Below are 19,621 nucleotides of genomic sequence, written 5' to 3' on the forward strand. Positions count from 1 at the left end.
AAATCGTCATGGAAGGATTTCTTCTGCATTTTTGTTCCGTTTTATGATGGTCAGGTTCATGATAACGCCGATGAGATGAAGAATAACGTGGACTGAAGGATTGACTCTTTAATCATTCACTTCCCTCTCCTTTGGATGAAAACTATTAACATTGCTTGGGGGTAAGAAGAGGGAGAGGAGGAGATTCACTAATGCATTGCGAAAACTACAAAAAATACATAATCAAAAGCATCTTTTTTTTTTTTCATGGTTACCATGCATATGGTTCTTTACACCCTCGTCTTGCATTTATAAGTGCTTGAAGGGGATACTAACGTATTACCGCTCGTTAATAAAGTTTATTATTTAATTCTTCGCTTTTGTTTATACAAAAAGGGTTCTGAGAATCGGCCTTCTTTCGCTTCATGTATTACTTTTTTCTGATCGGTTTTCGTTTCTGGTATACATATTCTAAGGGGGCTTTCGGGGAGGATGGATTCATGTGGACTTTAGTTCCTAATTCGAAGCGAATCGATGAAAAGTATGAATTTTAGGATTTACAGCTTCCGCTCGATGACCACTCGAATGGTTATAAACGATAGCCCTTTCGTTAATAGCTTATCGTGGGCTCTGGGAATAGACGATCGAAGTGTTAATGGCGTTGTCGATGTTGTATTTCCGTCCTTTCGAAGTGTTTCTTTTTTCAGTGCCAAGACCCGGCCAACGCCAAAGGCTTTTTTTTACTCACGCTGACTCGAAGCGGACTCAACCTGACGACAAGCTTGATTTGCACACCCTGGCTCAGCGGGATTCGACGATATTTTGAAAATACGGGAAGCACCAGAGGTGTATAAAAAGGGAATTTCTTGGAGGGGTTTTCTGGTCAGTTGGATAATCCTCATCATCGTTCATAGGCTTTATCCCGTCCGACGTGCGGCCTTTATTCTGGGTCAGAAGAATTTTGCCCCACCAAAGCGTGTTGATAGCTTTTTTTCCCTTGAAGAAGAAATATTCGGAGCTACCGAAGCAAGCAGCTCGGCTCCTTTAGCATATCACGGGCGCCTTTTTTCTTTCCTTGCTTTTTAAACTCTTTTATAAGCGGTTGGATTTTATACTTATCGTTTGCTCGGGTATCAATAGGCATTTTGTTTTTAAAAAAATCTCGACACGCCACGGTTGGGGAGTTAGATTTCTATTCAACCTGCAACATCGCCTTCTATCGACCCCACCCCTTCCTTCTTCATCCCTCCTCCCACTCTACCTTTACCCCGCAACCTCTCACTTGAAAAGCGCCCACGATGTCGAATAACGCCAACGCCCCGGCGTCCTGGGAAGACGAAGCCGAAGAAGTCACCCAGCAGACCCAAAACCTAAACCTCGGTCAGAACCAGCCCCGCCAACCGCAACAACAGCAACAGCAACCGTTCAGACCGAACTTCAACGCAGCCTCCTTCCAACCAGGCGCTCAATCGTTCGTTCCCGGTCAAAACTGGAACGCAAGTGGACAGCAACAATACGGCGGATACGGAGGTGGTGGGTACGGTCAACAGGGTTACCAAGGATACCAGGGTTACGGAGGACAACAGCAGCAGTATGGAGGGTATCAGGGATATCAGGGCGGTCAGGGGGGGTATGGGGGGTATCAAGGGCAGGGTGGATATAATCAGGGTTATCAGGGGTATCAGGGTGGATATCAACAACAGCAGAGGGGGGGACAACAGGGTTATCAACAACAGCAGGGAAGACAGCAATCGTTCCAGCCGACGGCGATAGCTAAGAAGAACGAGAATACACCGGCTCCTACGGCGACTACCTCTGCTGCTCCCGCACAAAAGGAAGATGCAAAACCGGTCGTTAAGAGTCTTGCGGCTGCGACGGGCGGTGCGGCCAAGGTCTTGACGATTGGTGGGGCGTCTTCGAGTGGTTCGTCGAGTCCGGTTCCCAAGGCTGAGAAGAAGAAGGAACCCACGGCTCCTGCGTCGGGTGCTTCGGCGGAGAAGGCGGCACCGGAGGCTGGGAATAAAGCCACTGCTGCCAAGAAGATTACGGGGGAGAAGACGGCCAGTACGGCGAAGAAGGCCGGTAGCGGGACTACATCACCTGCTCCGTCGGCTAAGGCGCCGGAGAAGAGGGAGGTTGATGCCGTTTCGAAGGAACAGGAGGCTGATGTCGATGAGGAGACTTTGGCGGGGATGTATGGGAAGGTAAGCCCTAACCTCTGGATCCCAGATCGAGGGGGTAGGTTCTGATGTTTTGGGGTGGTTTTAGGAACATGTCAACGTTATTTTCATCGGTCACGTCGATGCCGGTAAATCCTCCTTGGGTGGTGCCATCCTCTACGCCACAGGCATGGTCGACGAACGAACGATGGAAAAATTCAAGAAAGATGCCAAAGACGCCGGCCGTGAGTCTTGGTACCTATCCTGGGCTCTCGATTTAACCAAGGAGGAGCGAGCGAAGGGTAAAACCGTCGAAGTGGGTCGAGCATTCTTTGAAACCGAAAAGCGGAAATACAGCATCCTCGATGCTCCAGGGCATAAGACTTTCGTGCCAAGTATGATCGGAGGTGCCAGCCAAGCTGATATTGGGATTTTGGTCATTTCGGCGAGAAAAGGAGAGTATGAAACGGGATTCGAGAGAGGTGGACAGACGAGAGAGCATGCCGTGCTTGCTAAGACTCAGGGTGTGAACAAGTTGGTTGTGGTGGTGAATAAGATGGATGATCCGACGGTGGACTGGAGTAAGGAGAGATTCGACGAGTGCACGACCAAGCTGTTGCAATTCTTGAAGGCGACCGGGTATAATCCTAAGACAGGTCCGTTTACTTACCCCGATTGGGACTTTTCGAGGTGGAGATTTTGCTGACCGTGGTGTTCTGGGATAGATGTCACATGCATGCCGGTATCTGCCTTGACGGGACAGGGTCTTAAGAACAGAATTGATCCCAAACTCTGCTCGTGGTATAATGGCCCTTCGCTGCTCGAGTTCTTGGATAACATGCAGGGACTCGACAGAAAGGTCAAGGCGCCGTTCATGATGCCCGTCAACGGCAAGTACAAGGTAAAATTCATCTGGTATTCTACCACGCTTTTGCTACAATACTGACGGCGTATAATAGGACATGGGTACCATGGCCGAAGGCAAGGTCGAATCCGGTGTCATCCAAAAAGGTCAAACCATCCTCATGATGCCCGGGAAAGTCCAAACCGAAGTAACAGCCATCTACTCCGAATCCGACGAAGAACTGCCTTACGCCATGTGCGGTGACCAAGTCCGTCTCCGTCTCCGCGGTGTCGAAGAAGAAGATATCCTCCCCGGCTACGTCCTATCCTCCACCCGAAGCCCTGTAAACTGCGTCTCGGCATTCGAAGCTCAGATCCACATCATCGATTTGAAGAGTATCTTGACCGCTGGGTTTAGCTGTGTGATGCATGTTCATGCTGCTATTGAGGAAGTTAAGTTTGAGGCGTTGTTGCATTCGTTGGAGAAGGGGACCGGGAGGAAGAGTAGGAAGCCGCCAAATTTTGCGAAGAAGGGGCAGGGGATCATTGCTAGGTTGGAGACCGTTAGCGGTAATCCTTTCTGTATCGAACGGTTTGAGGATTATGCGCAGATGGGGCGGTTTACTTTGAGAGATCAGGTTGGTAGCTTTTTTTTCCCCCCCTTCATCTATTTCTTTTTGGATGCTAACGGTGAGGTTATAGGGACAAACTATTGCCATCGGCAAGATTACTAAGCTCATTACTTCGGATTCTTAAAGATCATTTTCCCTTCCGGGTTTTAGGCATACGCACGTCTGGAGGGGTTTTGGGTTTTTTCCTTGTTCCAACCATCCTCTACCGGCCTTTTCTCTTTCCTTTTTTTGTAATGACCTTTGCATAGATGGGATTTTTTGACTTGTTTTTTTATGTCATATTCAAAGATCAAAAGCTCAATGAAGTTCGAGATTTTAGTGTTCAAAAGTGGTTTCCCGAGTATTGCTACCGTTCCGATACGGTATGATGATACTTTACGGGGTGGTCGTGAATTATGTACAGCGTTTCGCACAACTCCTTCGATATCTTTTTTTCCCAAATCAGGACCCGCTCCCCCACCCGCCCATCCAAACCGGCGGCTTCAACCACCCGACCCCAAAAGTCGCCGGACTCGCCTTCCTCCAAATGTACAAAAACGCACAGGCCGTACAGGCTGTCACCCCGGCCGCCAAATACAAACTGCTCCTATCCACCGGTTCCGGTTCTGTCCTTGGAAAATTCCCCTGCGGGCTCAGCGCCGCTTCTGCAATCTGTACGAACAACTCTGCCACGCTGCTCCACCTCACCGACACGTGTATCGGCGGAGGCATCCCCATCTCTTCGGTGTATTGATCCGGTTGGATTGGAGATCTTTGGGTTGTTTTGTCCAGATCTGCTTTCAGGGCGACGTAGACGCATGGCAAGTCGTCCAGCTGTGGGTGGTTTTTGCGGAGGGAGATGATGTAATCGAAACTATCCGGGTCGGAGGAGTCGTAGGTGTAGACTATTACATCGCAGTTATTCAACTTCTGTGGGTTTTCGAGGATAGCGGGTTCCAGTTCTCCGAGTTCGGAGAGGATGAGGTAGACTTGTTTACCCATGGGGAGTTCGACGGAGTTTACGGCCGTTAGGGGTTTTATCGTCGGATGGTAGGTTTGGTTGAACGGGCGGTTCAACAAAGCGTCCAGAAGCGAGGATTTTCCGGAGGAAGGGGAGCCGATTACGTACGCGTGGACTACCGAGCGTTCTACTTTATGCATTCGTCGGCGGCGTTTACGGGGCTTTGTGATTTTTAATGCTGTCGTGGTCGATGAGGAGGAGGTTGTGGATTCGAAGCCGAGGTAGGCGAGGTATGCCAGCGTGGTTTTGGGATCTTCGAAGGTGGTCATGCTCCATTGTGCCAGCCAGCCTTGGAGGGTTATGTGCCCGCCTTCGGTGCAGACCGTCGAAGATGGAAAGTTTGTGGTTTGCCAGGGCGGGGGGAGGCCAGGCGTGGGACGGAAGAGGGAGGAGAGTTCGGAGGGGTTGAGGCCGCCGTCGTTGTCTTTGTCGAAGAGGAGGAAGAGGTCGACGAAGAAACGGTAACCCGTGGGGGAGAGTTCGGCGGAGGAGAAGGGGGGGACGTCGAATCTGGGTTGGTTAGTGGGTGGGTTTTATATATAAAAAAAAAAAGGGGGGGGGTTACTTTGGATGTAAGAAACTTTCTTTTAGAGACAAGCTATCTGTATAATGAAAAGTGCGGAGTATAGCCCATGTTGTTTCGTGACGGCCTTTTTCGGCGTAGAGACGGTTTAGAAGGATGAAGCCCTTTTCGGTGATGCCGGTGGGGGTTACGCAGTCTGAGGAGATTTTGTGGAGGGTGTGTTTTATTTCGTCGAGTTCGGTTTCGTTGAGGGGTTTGTTGAAGCAGCGTTTTTGGAATTTGGCGATTTCGAGGTCGTTTAGGATGCCGTCTTGGTCTTTGTCACAGAGGACTGGTGGGGTTGTCAGTAGGTGTTTGGGTTATGCGAAGGGGGGTCTTACAGAAGATACGGCGGAGGGCTTCAACGGCTGCCGGTTTTAGATTCTGCAGTTTCGGTGGTTAGTAGCCGATATGCCGATAGGCCTCAGCAGGTAAGTATTTCACCTGTTCTTTAGAATCATAAAGAGGAGCTATAGGGTGTGTAACAGCCCTTTGGCACAAATAAAAGACCTAACGACGACATTAGCAAATGCTCTTACTATGAAAAGTAGTGGTAGTGACATACCTCATCAACATTTCTGTGCTCCTTCGCACTAGCTCGAATACAAGAATCTATTTCTTTGAATTCTTGCATTATGGGCATCATTTCTTCTTCTACCACTTGTGCCACGTCGACGTCGGGTCGAAGATCGCTTTTGTTGGCGCAGAGGACCACCGGGAGCTGGGGGTATTGTGTCAGTAATTGTGGCTGGTGGTGATGAATTTTGGAGAGGGGTGGCATACATTGACTCCCAAGCTTCTTAGGAATGGAAGCCAGAATAGTGTGATTCGCTCACAGCTCTATAAATTTCTATTAGTGTATGATTTCTATTGTGACATGGGGAGAAAACATACATAATGATCCGAATATACCAATAATATCACATTCGCTTTCCTAATTTCTCTTTTCAGAGTATTTCGGTCTTGCGGCAAAGCTATATATTGATATTATGACTTAGTACCAAAGTCATATTTCTTTTTATAAAGAGAGAGAGAGAGAGAGAGAGAGAGAGTTTATGCATACGAGATGTATCAACGATAGTCGTTGATATCGGCGCATCTATGCCAAGCGACATCGTAACCATGGGAAGAACGGTCCCAGAGAACGTTGGTATGGCTTCATCTTTCCATAATGACATTATAAGGCTGGATTTGCCGGTGGCTTCGTCGCCACAGACGCATATTCGGACTTCGGCTATCATTTTTACCAGTATATATTCTTAGACATAGAAGTTTGGGATGATGGAAAGCTGGGGGCGGTACCTCCCGTCATATTGTTGGAAGTGTTATATCGCCGCGACCCGCGTTTGAAACTTGGCAAGGTAATTATACCCGGGTGGAATAGGATCTGGGTTAGGTTGGGTTAGACGGGCATGGTGGGGCGACTGGAGGTTTTTGAGGTCATGGATGCATTTTTTGGCGAAAAGGGTGGTCGTAGACGCGCTAGCTTGCGGGTGCGTAGTTGAAGGGGCTTTGGGTGAGGTATGATATGATATCCATGCGGTCTGGGGAAGCTATTGGGTTGGAAGGTGGAGCCGAGGATGGATCGGTTAAAATTACAGTCAATAAAATGCAACGGACAACACGGAGGCTCAGTTGGTTAGAACGCGAGAAGGGTTCGACGGCGAGAGCTTGCAACTATTAAATTCAGGGCATAATAGACCTGTTTTCTCGCCTGCATAGACATGGTCTGGATAGATCAGGCGCCGCTTGAGTAGCGCCGAAGTCTAATTGATCAATGTTATTTTTTTCTTTTTGTGCCGATCGATAGGGCAGCGCAGGCCTTTACCAGACCGCAAGGCTACCAGGAGAGGCTGTCGCACACTGGTGTTGGAACACACAAACCAAGATAAATTTAGACGAGGAACGGCACTTTTGTTAGAAGGGGATTATAAATATTGCGAATGGCGAGGTTGGCTGGATGTTGGGTTGGGAGCCTTCGTATATCGCAATGTCCAAAGGCTTCAAAGCCGCTCCGGATCCGCGAGTGCAACGGGGTTATAACAGATGAAACGTGTGTTATTGGTTGGGCTTGAGGGAAAATTGCAGACCGCCGCTTGCGCACAGGAAATAACGGTTCCGAATACCGTTCTGAACCGAATTCCATATGAACTTTTATCTTTAAGACCGTTTTAATACGTATGGAACGTGATGGTACCTTGTTACGACAGGAGGTCTGCGTTGACACCAGTACCGATCGATAAATTTATATAAACCACGTTCAAAATTCGCGGAGGTCGGCACGGCGAGTACTACCAAGTGTGAGTCAATTCAACATGCATATCCTGAACCGAAAGTTAATATAGCGGGATATAGATCTGGAGCTCGATTGGGCGGCATCACTTGATAAAAACCTAATATAACCGGCTTCAGAGCTCTCGAACAAGATGAAGAAGTGGAAACCGCTTACGATTCATCTACTCGTGTATTTGCTGAACTTTCAAGCTCTGAGGGCCAGCTTCGATGCGGATGTTGTGCGAGGGCCATGCGAAGGCGGCATCGGTTTAAATACGGGATGCGAATTCATTAGCCTCGAAAACGGTCTCGTCCCCCTTCAAAAACGAAATGGCGACGATACGGATATACCAGATGAACTTGACCGCTACGCAATTTCTTTAGCTGAATTTGACGAATCATGCACAAGAGGGGTTGCCAGACTGCAGCAATACCGCGAGCGTCAGGAATCGGGCGGCCGTGACAACCCAAACCCCCAAGCTGAGGTCCAATTATACTATACTATAGTTCCACAAGCCGGGGTTTTGGCTTGCCCTGATTCGGTCCGGCGATTTTATGAGCTTCTTGCCATAGAGGGGCCTCCAGAGGCTGCGGAACCGTCATACCAAGAGTTCGGGTACTCGCCGAATAATGCCATGACAATGGGGTCGGGTGCAGGCGCGAGTGCTGTCGTAAGAGTTTCGATACCCGAAGGTCATATGATTGTTGACTGGAAAGGCCCAAACGCTGGGTGGACGAGAAGAACTGAGGAATATGACATATTCGAGACTGACTATCATAAATTTTCATTTTTATCCTGGGGCGTGATGAGAAGCAAGACCATGGCGGCCGACGGGAGTAAGGACTTAAATGATCCAAATTATCAGTTGTTCTTCATCACCATAGTTAATCTCCGGAACTCTGGTACGATCAAAGTCCTCGCAGAAGTTTTGAGAAGGAGAAATTTCGATTTCGACGATCCTTTCGAGATACGCGCCCCTGACTCTACGAGCGACCCATTTAACTTCGTTCTTTGGACCGCGCTCCTCGGGACACCCGAAATTGGTGCGGTACAAGAGATGCTCAATGACTGGCCATACCAATTTAGCGGATCCATAATCCACGCCATTCGTTTCCATTTACAACAGGTGGGATCGACCACAGAACTTGAGGCAACGATCTCCGTATCAATTGGGCCTCCGCAGCCGTATTCAGAGAACGCTGGAGCTACTGAGATTTCGTTTTCCGTTGGTGTTAGTATCAAGGATTCATCGACAGATCTGGTCGCTTACCCGGGGGAAGAAATATTCCGAGGCTCATCTTCCCGGGTATTCCGTCTAAATCATATCGAAGTTCCCCCAGATGATGGCGGCGCACTGCCTGGGAAAATGAGAGCTAGGGTTGTTGGGGATGCTTCGTTCAAGCGGCTAATATTTGAATGGCTCAAGGATGAAACCTTTGAAGCAGGAAGAATAGAGGCATTCATATCGGGTCCCGAGCAACATCTGGTCATAGACTCAGAGCTACCTGATATAAGCTCCAAAAGTATTCGAGATATTGTGTACCAAATATGGGATAGAGGTGTTGGATCAAACTCCCGCCTATCGTACATTACCTTTATGAGGCTCACCTCGAAGACCGTGGGGATAGTACGGGAGATTTTCCGAGTGAAGAAGGTCAATCCCGAGGATGGAGCGGCCTTAACTATATGGCCTTCTAGAAAACTATGGATGGAGAATGTTGGGGTTTTACTCCCCCAAGGCGAAAAATGGTTAGACGAAAAGGTTGATGCGAATGTCTTTAAAGAGCTGCTCCCCAAGTCTTTGGAATATTCAGCCGTAAGAGATATCCTGGCACGTAAAAAGATGTGGTGGCAACTTGGCCGCCCGATTATCGAGGCTATTGAGATCGGCCACCGGGAACGAAGGACCGACTCAGGGCGGGAAAGGGTCTTCGCAATACTCATTCGGCTAGAGCACCCGGTAGGTTTAGATAGGGATGGGGTTCTCTCGAACCAAGTCTCGCGAAAAATTGCATCGCCAACCGATTTTCATGGCAAGGCAGGAGTATTCAAACCTCGAAAGTTGGCTGCCGATATCGTCATTACGATGGAGGAAGGATATGTCAGCAACGATGTCGAAATCACGATTGAGAGCAGGCAAAGAATGGAAACTACGTACCTCAAAGGTATGCAGAAGAGCATGCGTGTGTTTGACGCCGTCCTAGGTGGAAGGATTCGACCCCAGTACACACCACGTAGAATTGGGAATCTGGTAAAAAAATACAGGATCGATTTTAAGTATGCATTCAATAGAATTAAGCTCCGCCAAGTGATAGTCAAAGCGTGGAATCCACCGGCGTCACGAAGTTTAGTGCATTCGTATATTCAAACGGCGAAACTACCCCTGGAGTTTGTTACCGTGGCTGGTGATGACCGCAGCTTCTACAACCGAATGCCTGCGCGAGTTGAAGATGTAGAAGGAGACAAATATCCCTACGAAGTTCTTCAGTCGATAGCTGCTTGTCACTTGGTTATAAGCAGTTTACCCGAGGTAAACGAGGCCGGGGAGATATCGATGCTTCCCCATGTCCTCTATTTGGGCTGGGCGGTTGCCACCAACCGTGGGAGTGGGTCGACGTCGGATGATAGCGGTACGAGATCAGGGCCGGCCACTCCGCAGGCCCCTCTGAATTATATTTCCATTCTGAAGGTCAGCTCGCAGTCAAAAAGTATCTTGCAAGAGGCGTTCAATTTCTATGGCATATCGACTTCTGGCGACATGAACATCCGTCTCTCAACTAAAAAATTTTTGGGTTCGATGGGATCACTTGTGACTCCGTTTGAAAAGGCCGAAAGATATCTCGGGGTTTTGGGCATCGTACTCGGCACGGCCGAGGTGTTCGCTATACAGGAAATGACTAGAATATATTCCGGGCAGTCCTCATTGGACTACAGGGTCGTCAAAGAAGTCTTCATTGACTGGAAAACTGACAATCTTAGTATTCTGGTAATTTTTGGAAATTTTGATGAGACATTCAGTCGCACAAGGCTTTGGGAGGACCTATATGCGTCCAGATCCAACAGCGGGCGGAAGATTAAGGGAGGTAAAGGGCAAACTTTAAAACCTTGATCAAGAAGTCGTTGTCGCTGTATATATTTCAAGCCTTGAAATATGAAATTAAATTGCGAGTGTTCTATCGGTGTCTTCATAAAGTACTGCCATACGGCTATGAGGTAAAGGATTCATTTCCACTTTAATAGAAACTGCTTAGAGGGAATTTTTCTCGTATTTACAGGTGAATTTTCAAATACTGTGATGACCTCTCAACCAACCCAAAGCCTGCGATGTTTATTTCGTGCTGATGTAAATCTTGGCCTAGGATAGTGCTACCCCATTAAGCTAAATTCACAGAAGCCTCGATTTAGACTTAAAGTGGCATTATCTCAACTGCCGGTCCATATGGAACGATGGGGGTTCGTAATGCGCGGGCGTACCCTTCTTTGTACTGTAGATTCTCAAAATGTAAGAAGGCGTTAAATAGCGAGGAAGTAACTTTCGGATGCATGCAGACGCCTGCTACTTACTGTTTCAAAATGAGTGGTCTGCTTAAATACCCCCTTTGTTTCGCTATTGTCTTCCCAGTACAATGATCGAAGCCATCTGTGAAGTTGAGGATAATCGTAGCGAATCATCTTGTAGTTGCACTTGAAGATCGTATAGTATGCGACGTCGAATCGAATGAGGGTCGTGAATAGACTTGAGAAAACTATATGAGTTTCTTTCCCCCGGGAAAACGCAATGACAAAGAATATTTACCGAATATCTGCTTCTGTAATATGGTCTCCGAAGAGATATTTCGTACCGCGATCGTTGAGGTGCTTTTCGAGACGATCCAAGCTCTCAAATAAAGGCACCACGTTGCTGAGATATGCATCCTGCGTGGAAGCGAACCCGGTTTTGTAGACCCCATTATTTATTTTGTCGTACACCCATTCGTTCATCTCGTCAATTTCCTTGCGAAGATTTTCTGGGTAATAGCCTCCACCAGTTTTGTTGACTTCACGCTCGCTTTCCGGAAGGAATTCGTCAAATGCGGTGTAAAACATGCGGATGATTTCCGAACTTTCGTTGTTGACAATGGTCTCTGTCTTTTTATCCCATACAAGGGGTACTGTATATCGACCTTCATACTCCGGGTTTGCTTTGAAGTAGAGCTGTGAGAGTTTAGTGAAGCCGTAGAGGGGGTCCTTTTCCATCGTGCCGTTGTTGCCGTTGAAGACCCTGTGGTGGTTTTATCGAATCCGTAAGAATTTTATGATTTTCAACGCAGTTGTTCGGAACTTTACACCTACCAGCCCTCCGGAGTAAGAGTAAAATCCATAACAACAAGTTGAATGACGTCTTCAAGACCTTTTAAAGATCTGACAATATTGGTCCTGTGAGCCCATGGGCATCCCCAGTTGAGATATAAAACCTGGGTGTATATTAGAACCAATTTTAGGCTTTTATGATATGGAGCCTACTTACATATCGATCTTTCTCAGCAGGGAATTCCGAGTTAGGATCTGCTGAGATAAATGAGCGAAAGGAGGATGGTTTGCGGTGGAACTGGCCGTCTTTATCGGCCATCTTGTAAATGGCAGGGTCTTTCTCGACCGAAGTGTTCCCCGTTTGTGACATTTTTTGTGTTGTAACGGGAGCTTTTGGTGATACTGGTGCTCAGGTTTAACTCCGAAAGCGACTGGGACGGGCGGGATTTATATTTTAGTGTGACTTGAAAAAACTGAAACTGGATTGTATCAGTTAGTTCGGAAGAGAATCTTTCTTGTCTATTTCAATCTTTCAAACTCCCAATTAATATGGAGCCTTTGTTCCGAATTTATACTGCAATCGGCGCGGCGAAGATCTCGGCCGATGGTCCGCTTCGGCAACCAAAACTGTTTAGAACTGTGACGGGAAAGGCTTATAAATCTTGACAAAGATATTAAGGAATTCAGGAACTCCTGCATTACGAAAGGTTGACTGTGTACTTAAGTAATCGTATGCATAACGAGAAGGCAGAAGCTTGTCGCCCGAAAGATATTCGCATGTTGAAATTCGACGAAATCTTTGCTTTCGCCTGGTTTTAGGCTAGCGTAGACGTGTAGTGTATGTCATCGTTGACGTATATGTCCGGATGGCTACCAATAAACCGTGGAACCTAGTTAAGGATTATTCCGCGGTATACGCCATTTGAGTTTGCTACTGGTGGTTTATGTAGGAGTTTGGGATTCTAAACATTGGTGTTTGAGTTCGGGCGGCAATAACGATGCTCCGGGTCCACCCTGGGCCGCCCGGGGAGTCTATACGGGGAGCACAGGTCGGTAGACATTCCGCAATGTAAAACGATATATAAGTATACATAGTGTAAATCCGAGGCCTCCCGATTTTGTACTTAAATTTAAGTCCCTCCGTGCCGCCAATATGTACTTCCCGTCGTGGCGCGTTCCTCATGCTGAATATTTTAAGAAGAGAATATTATAGCTTATGTTCCGCAGCATGCAGATCTAGGGAATCACATAGCGCGTCCTTACCCTCATTATCGTGGCTGATAAAACTTTGGGGTTCAAGTATATTCGTATTCCTACCCTCGAGCTTATTGTCATCCCTAGAATTTCGACCGGATTCCAAAGATCCGAAGCAAGATTAGGTATAACTGTATATCTAGCAGACGTTCGTGAACCAATACTGGAGCAAAGATGGTGTGGGTTTCTAGCTCTATATTTTGTTTAGGCCTGTACTTGTTTGGCGCCAGCCCTGCACTTGTTCTTAAGATCCTTTGTGTCTCGAGAATACTTCGCATCAATCCTGTCCATGTTGGAATTCGAATGTGAGGTTGTGTTGTCCAAAGTGCCAAGACTTGAAGATGACTACGAGCAGTGTTGAAGGTGAAGAACATAATCTCGCTCTCCAGACATCAACCACCGGTAGCGCCTTCTGAAGCTTTCAACATCCTACACGCTGAACATTCGGATCGCCTAGCTTTCTGAAGCCCTCTTTCTCCGGTTTCCTGATTTCGCCACCCGATTGCAGGCGCCACGATGTCGCGACACAAGATAATTCGGACGATGAACCTGGCCGATGAGCTGGACGACTTTGACGGGGAGGATGACTATTATGAGGAAGAGGAAGAAGGTACAGCGTCCTGGATTGGTTGCCGTAAAATATGTGACCTCGTCGTACTGACAATATGACGTTGCCCTGCAGGAATGTCGTCTGCCGATAAAGGTACCCCGCGACGATACCCCGCGTTTAGACTATACCCGACCTAACTAGGTATCCCTACAGCTAGGATGGCTGACGGCCTAAGACGAGTCCGAGAAGTCATTGGGAGCGATGTGCCATCCCTAACCGACGAAAAAATCGAAGAGACGCTATGGTATTACTATTTTGATGTGGAGAGGTCGATAACCTACTTGTTGAGTATGGGCATTGGTGAAGACATGACGAGGCACGGGGCTAAGCGATAACAGATCAAGTTGGAGCTTCTGAGAAGAAGAAGCAGAAGAAGGTGGCAGCTCCTGAGCCAAAAGGTTTGTCGCACTCTATCTACCCTTGCGCAACATAAGAGCAAGAGCTTTGACGGGCCGGGGATTCTACGTGAGTAACTTCGAATCATGGTTTAGCACACCTTCTGAGCATCTTTTGATTCTGAAAATAGTCAGGGAACATTTCATGACTCTCTCTTCCGCTTCCTCGAAGAACATTCCACCTGGGTTCTGGGATGATACTCCATTCGGGAGTGTTCCGCTCGCTCGACAGGGTGAATTCTTACCGCCTCCACCGCTTGCCGGTTTCCGGATGGGAGGTTTATTGGGTGGCATGCAGTCTGGGAAGACTTCAAAGCTTGCGGCTCTAGCAAAAGCTCGAAATAAGGCGAAGGCGGAGAAGGCGGCGGATGCTATTAGTCCTGCAGCCGCAGGGACTGCTGTATCACTTCTGGATCGATTATCGAAGAAGAAGCCCGACCCACCACCGCCCGCGCGTGAGACGCCGCCGTCAACAGCTCCAATAGTTCCAAATATCTCCAAACTGGAACAGTTGGTTGAGAAGGCGATCCCTGACTCCCCGAAGAATGAACCGATCCAAAATACACCATCTATCCCTGGTCCTGAGCCTGATGCTTTGCTCAAAGCGGCCCCATCGGGATTCGCCAAATCGATGTTTGGCAAACGACTCGACGAGGCTTTTGAGTTCAAGGACGAGTTTACTAATGCCCAATTAATTTATTTTTCAATAGCCCCCACACAGAATGCTGCTATTAAGGCAAAGAAAGCCTTCGATGTACCGAGTCCTGATGACGTTGTTATTGCAGCACAATCACAAAGCAAAGGTGGCATTTTCTCATTTGTATCCATGTCCAAATAGTCTAATATTATATCTAGGAATTTCCAAGGCGTCCAAAGGGGAAAAGTCTGGGAGTAGCGCTACAACTTCGATACAAAAGGGTGTTGAAGCTCTCAAAGTCGGAGATACTTCCGAGAAACCAACCCCTACGAAGATACCTCGAAACAAAATAGACGTTGTTGCGGAATACGAGAAGTCAAAATCAAAAAGAAAAGAAAACGCAAACTTGGTGGTTATTGGTGAGTTAACGAACTTGCCTCCGACGTTGTATCGGTCTAACAAGTCGCAGGCCATGTCGATGCTGGAAAAAGTACATTAATGGGGCGATTGCTCTATGATTCTGGCGTTGTCGATGAAAGAACCATTCAAAAGTACAAACAAGAAGCGGAGAAAATAGGTAAAAGCTCGTTTGCTCTCGCATGGGTGCTAGATCAAACCGGTGAGGAGAGAGCAAGGTCAGGAACATGAACTGAAGTAGCATCGCCTTCTTTGAACTAACAGATTGCTAGGGGTGTTACAATCGACATCGCTGTCAATGCTTTCGAAACAGAGAGAGGGCGATTCACTATTCTCGATGCTCCCGGACACCGTGACTTTATCCCAAATATGATCGCCGGGGCCGCACAAGCCGATTTTGCGGTCTTAGTGATCGACTCCTCTCCCGGAGAATTCGAAGCAGGATTCAATGTTAGAGGCCAAACCAAAGAACATGCCCTCTTAGTCAGGAGCATGGGTGTGCAGCGAATCATTGTGGCTGTTAATAAATTAGACCTAGTATGTTTTCTAGCTTCCATCCGCAATTCTAATTTCTAACTTGTATAGATGCACTGGGACCAAGAAAGATTCGACGAAATCAAACAACAGATGTCGCAGTTTCTTACCACGGCGGGATTTCAGCCAAAAAATGTTAGCTTCGTTCCTTGCAGTGGCTTGACAGGTGACAATATTGTTCGCAAGCCGGCAGATGGTCTGATATCCTGGTACTCGGGCCCAACGCTGGTGGAAGAATTAGAGACTGCCAAGCCGGTAATCAAGGCTGTTGAGAAGCCCTTGAGAATGACGATTGCAGATGTTTACAGGGGCGGAGTCATTAACCCTGTCACTATTTCTGGTAGAATTGAGGTCGGCAATGTCCAAATTGGCGACACAATCGTAGCTATTCCTGGGGATGAGAAGGCGACTGTGAAGGGGATCGAGGTAGATAACCAAACGGCTGACTGGGCAGTCGCTGGGAATAACGTGCAACTACATCTCGCTAATATAGAGATGGAGTATCTCAAGTGAGTAAGACCTTAATTTAAATTGCAGAGAGAAGCTAATAAATTTAGGATCGGCGACGTGGTTTGTCAGGCCGAGAAGCCTCTCGTCCCCCTGAAGGAGTTCGAAGCAAAGATTCTTGCATTCGAGGGCCTCACTCCTATGATGATAGATATTCACCGGGGGAGACTGAATGCCTCCGGTAGAATCACAAAATTAGTTGCGACACTCGATAAAGGCAACGGGTCTGTAACGAAGAAGAAGCCGAGGCATATTGGGCCAGGGAGTTTAGCTGTTGTGAATATTGCCGTTACTGGCGCGCCCTTGCCTTTGGAAAAGGGAAGCAAAATAGTTCTTCGAGCAGATGGCCTAACGGTCGCCGCCGGTGTTGTAGAGTGATAGATACAACTTGGAGAATTATCTTCGTCACTTTCAGCATTGTATCATCATTCGTTGATGTTCGGCCTGTTCTTCATCCTTGAGGGTCTAGCTATAGTTAGAGGTAGAACAGTCCGAACCAGGCTTTGAAAATAGCACACAACAACTTTTCTTCGCGAAATCTTGTTCTTGGACTTCTTGCTCAATCACATGGATAGATTTCTGGTGGCCTAGAATAATTTATTGGCAGCCTGCTGTACGGAATTTCAATTTATGAGGAACCATGGTCCTGATCATCGTATTAGAATTGACGCCGTCCGAGATACCCCGCTTGTGCAGCCTAAGATCCTAGGAATCGGCACCTTCCAAATCATGCCAAAACCAAGAAACCGCCAAGTCTGGTAAACAAGGTCCGCCGGACAAATAGCCAGATAACAATGAATATAGCACTCAACCATTGAGCTCGCTTGATTCAGCTATTATATCGTATAGCGCTTGATGTAATTCTGGAAGGTTATGAAGACCTCGCCTAGGCAGAAACCCGAGGCAGGGGGCCGTACTACGGTTACAATACCATGCTGCCGCTGGGCGAAATCTTATTTGACGTATGTATACAAAAACGCGGGGCGGGATTGTGAACAGGGTTAGTTAAAGATCAACATGGAACGGATAATCTTGATTATGGTTATAACCATGGTGTCGCAATGGATACTAGGGGTCTAACGTCGATGTAGCGGTGCATAATGGCTGTATAGTCTCCGTATCTTAATATTTTAAATCGTCCGATACACTCCCACCTACTCTTTTTGTGTGATCTCCGCTGACCTCTATTATCCAAGATCGTAGAAACAGCATTGGCAATTGAATCGACAGGATAGTTGCCTAGAGAGTTAGGTATTGGTTGGAATAGGAGTTTTACAACGTGGAAATATTGTCACGAGCTCAAGAGAAACGATGATATCCTTTCGGATAGATACCAACGGTTCTAGGAAAGCATATGGGGTCCAGTATTCATAATTTTGTATAAGAGGACTGAGATTCCCGTCGATGTTTATCAGTCCAGTAGGGAGATCTCAGCATCTAAAACAACGATAAATATGAAGTTTCTTACTCTATTTTCTCTTGTCGCGCCGCTAGCCTCGGCTGCTGTTATTCCCGATAAGGTCGTCACTTATGATGGCTATCGAGTCGTTCGTATTACGACTCACGGCCGCGGCCAGGCTATCGAGAAGCGACTGAAGACTCTTAATGCTGTGCAATACAATTTCGATACGCAGGAACGTATCGAAATTGCCATTGCGCCCGAGGATCTTCGCAAGTTTGAAAAGATGGACTTTCAGTATGAAGTCTTGGATGAGGACTTGGGAGCTTCTATTGTGGCAGAAGGAGGATTTTCGCCTGCATCTGCGAGTAGGAGAATCTTTTCTTGTGAGCACCACATTCCATTTGGCAAGTGGTCTTTTATAAAAGCTAACTTGGTGGCTTAGCTTTGGATGAATTGACTCCCGCCGCTTTTCCTGATCCTTCTTGGTTCAATGCATACCATACTTTCGCGGATCATCAGCAATGGCTAGTTGATGTCCAAGCTGGCTTCCCACAGAACTCCGAGTTGATCGAGGTTGGAAGATCATTCGAAGACAAGCCAATCAACGGAATCCACCTTTGGGGCAAAGGCGGAAAGGATTCCAAACCTGCTGTCCTGTGGCACGGCACTGTCCACGCTCGAGAATGGATTTCCTCTATGGTAAGTTTCGCATTTCGCGGTCAATTAGTTATGTTTTACTGGCAATGCTAACTCAGGAGCATAGGTTGTTGAATATCTTACATACGGCCTCATCAATGGATACAATTCCAATGATACCCAAGTCCATAGCATTCTTGACAACTACGATTTCTACATTCTGCCAGTCGTGAACCCAGACGGTGAGTGCTCCTCTCTTCATTCAAGATAACATTTCACCTTCCTGCACAGACTCTAAACCGTTGTTCTAGGATTTGTTTACACGCAAACAACCAACCGTCTATGGCGCAAGAGTCGACAGAAGCACCCATCCAACAGCTGTGTTGGAACCGACATCAACAGAAACTGGAGTTTCAAGTGGGATACCCCTGGTGGCTCATCCACTAACCCTTGCGACGAGACCTTCCGTGGACTCGGACCAGGAAACACTCCTGAGAACACCGCCCTCACTAAGCATGCTGAAGCCCTTGCCGCTAACAAAGGCATTAAACTCTACATTGATTGGCACAGCTTCAGTCAATTGATCCTTTTTCCGTACGGTTACGACTGCAACCGCCAAGTTGACAACTATGACAGACAGATGTCATTGGCACAAGGTGTTGCAACTGCTATTGCTGGTGCGAGCTCTGCTAAGACTAAGTTCAGGCCAGGCGCTACATGCCCAAGTTTGTATAAGGCTGTTGGTGGCAGCACTGACTGGATGCAAGATGTTGGAAAAGCAGAGATCAGTTGGTGTATTGAGTTGCGGCCTTCTGGCGGGTTTGGTGGCAGCGGCTTCGTATTGCCGGCCAGCCAAATTAAGCCTTCTGGTGAAGAAATGTGGCAAGGCATGATCCATTTGCTCAGCACCATGTAAAATGATGCTGTGACATGATATTGTCAAGTGGCAGAGCTTTCCAGTTGTAGAAAGCTGGAAGGGTTACCGGAGGTGGGATAGCCTTCCTAGTACATAGTAAAAGATACCCTGTATTTAGTCCATTTCAGCTGCGTTATATGTGATACCCATGAATACTATATCGATTTCGTCCATTTGGAACTAATTTAGAGTTCATTTATATTCTATCAATGATTCTAACTTTCGCCTCCTCGGGGAAAGCCATATTTATTATAGATACCCGATAACTGGGGAGTGGCGTATCCGCCCTCAAAAGATTGGCATTGTAAATATTACCAGGTTATGCTAAGCAACGTTATAACTGCTAATGAGTACACGAGTTATGTTTCATGAAAACACTACCTTTGAGAATCAATGGCAATGCATTCGGATTCCTCGTCTAGACCCAAGATGGGTGCTGTCCGCCTCCATGAACCCAATATCAACAAATACAACATGTAGCTTTGTCTGTCTAAATTAGCGCCCAAATATTATTGTTTGCGAAGTCTTGGTCAAATAGAAAGAATATAGTCATAAAGTCTAAATGATTCCAAG

The 19,621-nt window shown here is 47.2% G+C and overlaps 6 protein-coding genes across 6 annotated transcripts; 4 read left to right on the forward strand and 2 right to left on the reverse strand.

The window, feature by feature from the left end:
• Positions 1 to 1,277: 1,277 nt before the first annotated feature.
• Positions 1,278 to 3,737, forward strand: DFL_000603 (uncharacterized protein; the record flags this gene model as incomplete). Its single annotated transcript, XM_067635377.1, has 5 exons — positions 1,278 to 2,183; positions 2,248 to 2,794; positions 2,864 to 3,039; positions 3,098 to 3,619; positions 3,684 to 3,737. The coding sequence occupies 5 exons, from the start codon at positions 1,278 to 1,280 to the stop codon at positions 3,735 to 3,737; spliced, it is 2,205 nt and encodes a 734-aa protein (XP_067495145.1).
• Positions 3,738 to 4,054: 317 nt separating this feature from the next.
• DFL_000604 (uncharacterized protein) lies at positions 4,055 to 6,487 on the reverse strand (the record flags this gene model as incomplete). Its single annotated transcript, XM_067635388.1, has 9 exons — positions 4,055 to 5,123; positions 5,179 to 5,467; positions 5,517 to 5,559; positions 5,620 to 5,685; positions 5,741 to 5,896; positions 5,959 to 6,015; positions 6,070 to 6,149; positions 6,239 to 6,409; positions 6,478 to 6,487. 9 exons carry the CDS (start codon positions 6,485 to 6,487, stop codon positions 4,055 to 4,057), a joined length of 1,941 nt encoding a protein of 646 aa, XP_067495146.1.
• A 1,114-nt stretch (positions 6,488 to 7,601) lies between these two features.
• Positions 7,602 to 10,559, forward strand: DFL_000605 (uncharacterized protein; the record flags this gene model as incomplete). The annotated part of the gene is made up of 1 exon (XM_067635400.1): positions 7,602 to 10,559. The coding sequence occupies one exon, from the start codon at positions 7,602 to 7,604 to the stop codon at positions 10,557 to 10,559; it is 2,958 nt and encodes a 985-aa protein (XP_067495147.1).
• A 298-nt stretch (positions 10,560 to 10,857) lies between these two features.
• Positions 10,858 to 12,059, reverse strand: DFL_000606 (uncharacterized protein; the record flags this gene model as incomplete). Its single annotated transcript, XM_067635412.1, has 5 exons — positions 10,858 to 10,935; positions 11,015 to 11,186; positions 11,247 to 11,711; positions 11,783 to 11,904; positions 11,958 to 12,059. The coding sequence occupies 5 exons, from the start codon at positions 12,057 to 12,059 to the stop codon at positions 10,858 to 10,860; spliced, it is 939 nt and encodes a 312-aa protein (XP_067495148.1).
• Positions 12,060 to 13,510: 1,451 nt separating this feature from the next.
• On the forward strand, positions 13,511 to 16,472 carry DFL_000607 (uncharacterized protein; the record flags this gene model as incomplete). Its single annotated transcript, XM_067635425.1, has 10 exons — positions 13,511 to 13,604; positions 13,677 to 13,697; positions 13,758 to 13,892; positions 13,943 to 14,002; positions 14,131 to 14,802; positions 14,855 to 15,055; positions 15,106 to 15,271; positions 15,326 to 15,590; positions 15,639 to 16,096; positions 16,145 to 16,472. The coding sequence occupies 10 exons, from the start codon at positions 13,511 to 13,513 to the stop codon at positions 16,470 to 16,472; spliced, it is 2,400 nt and encodes a 799-aa protein (XP_067495149.1).
• Positions 16,473 to 17,548: 1,076 nt separating this feature from the next.
• On the forward strand, positions 17,549 to 19,048 carry DFL_000608 (uncharacterized protein; the record flags this gene model as incomplete). Its single annotated transcript, XM_067635441.1, has 4 exons — positions 17,549 to 17,879; positions 17,939 to 18,195; positions 18,260 to 18,374; positions 18,444 to 19,048. 4 exons carry the CDS (start codon positions 17,549 to 17,551, stop codon positions 19,046 to 19,048), a joined length of 1,308 nt encoding a protein of 435 aa, XP_067495150.1.
• Positions 19,049 to 19,621: the final 573 nt, after the last annotated feature.

Source organism: Arthrobotrys flagrans, assembly GCF_004000055.1.
Source record: "Arthrobotrys flagrans strain CBS H-5679 chromosome Unknown unitig_15, whole genome shotgun sequence".
Lineage (NCBI taxonomy): Eukaryota > Fungi > Ascomycota > Orbiliomycetes > Orbiliales > Orbiliaceae > Arthrobotrys > Arthrobotrys flagrans.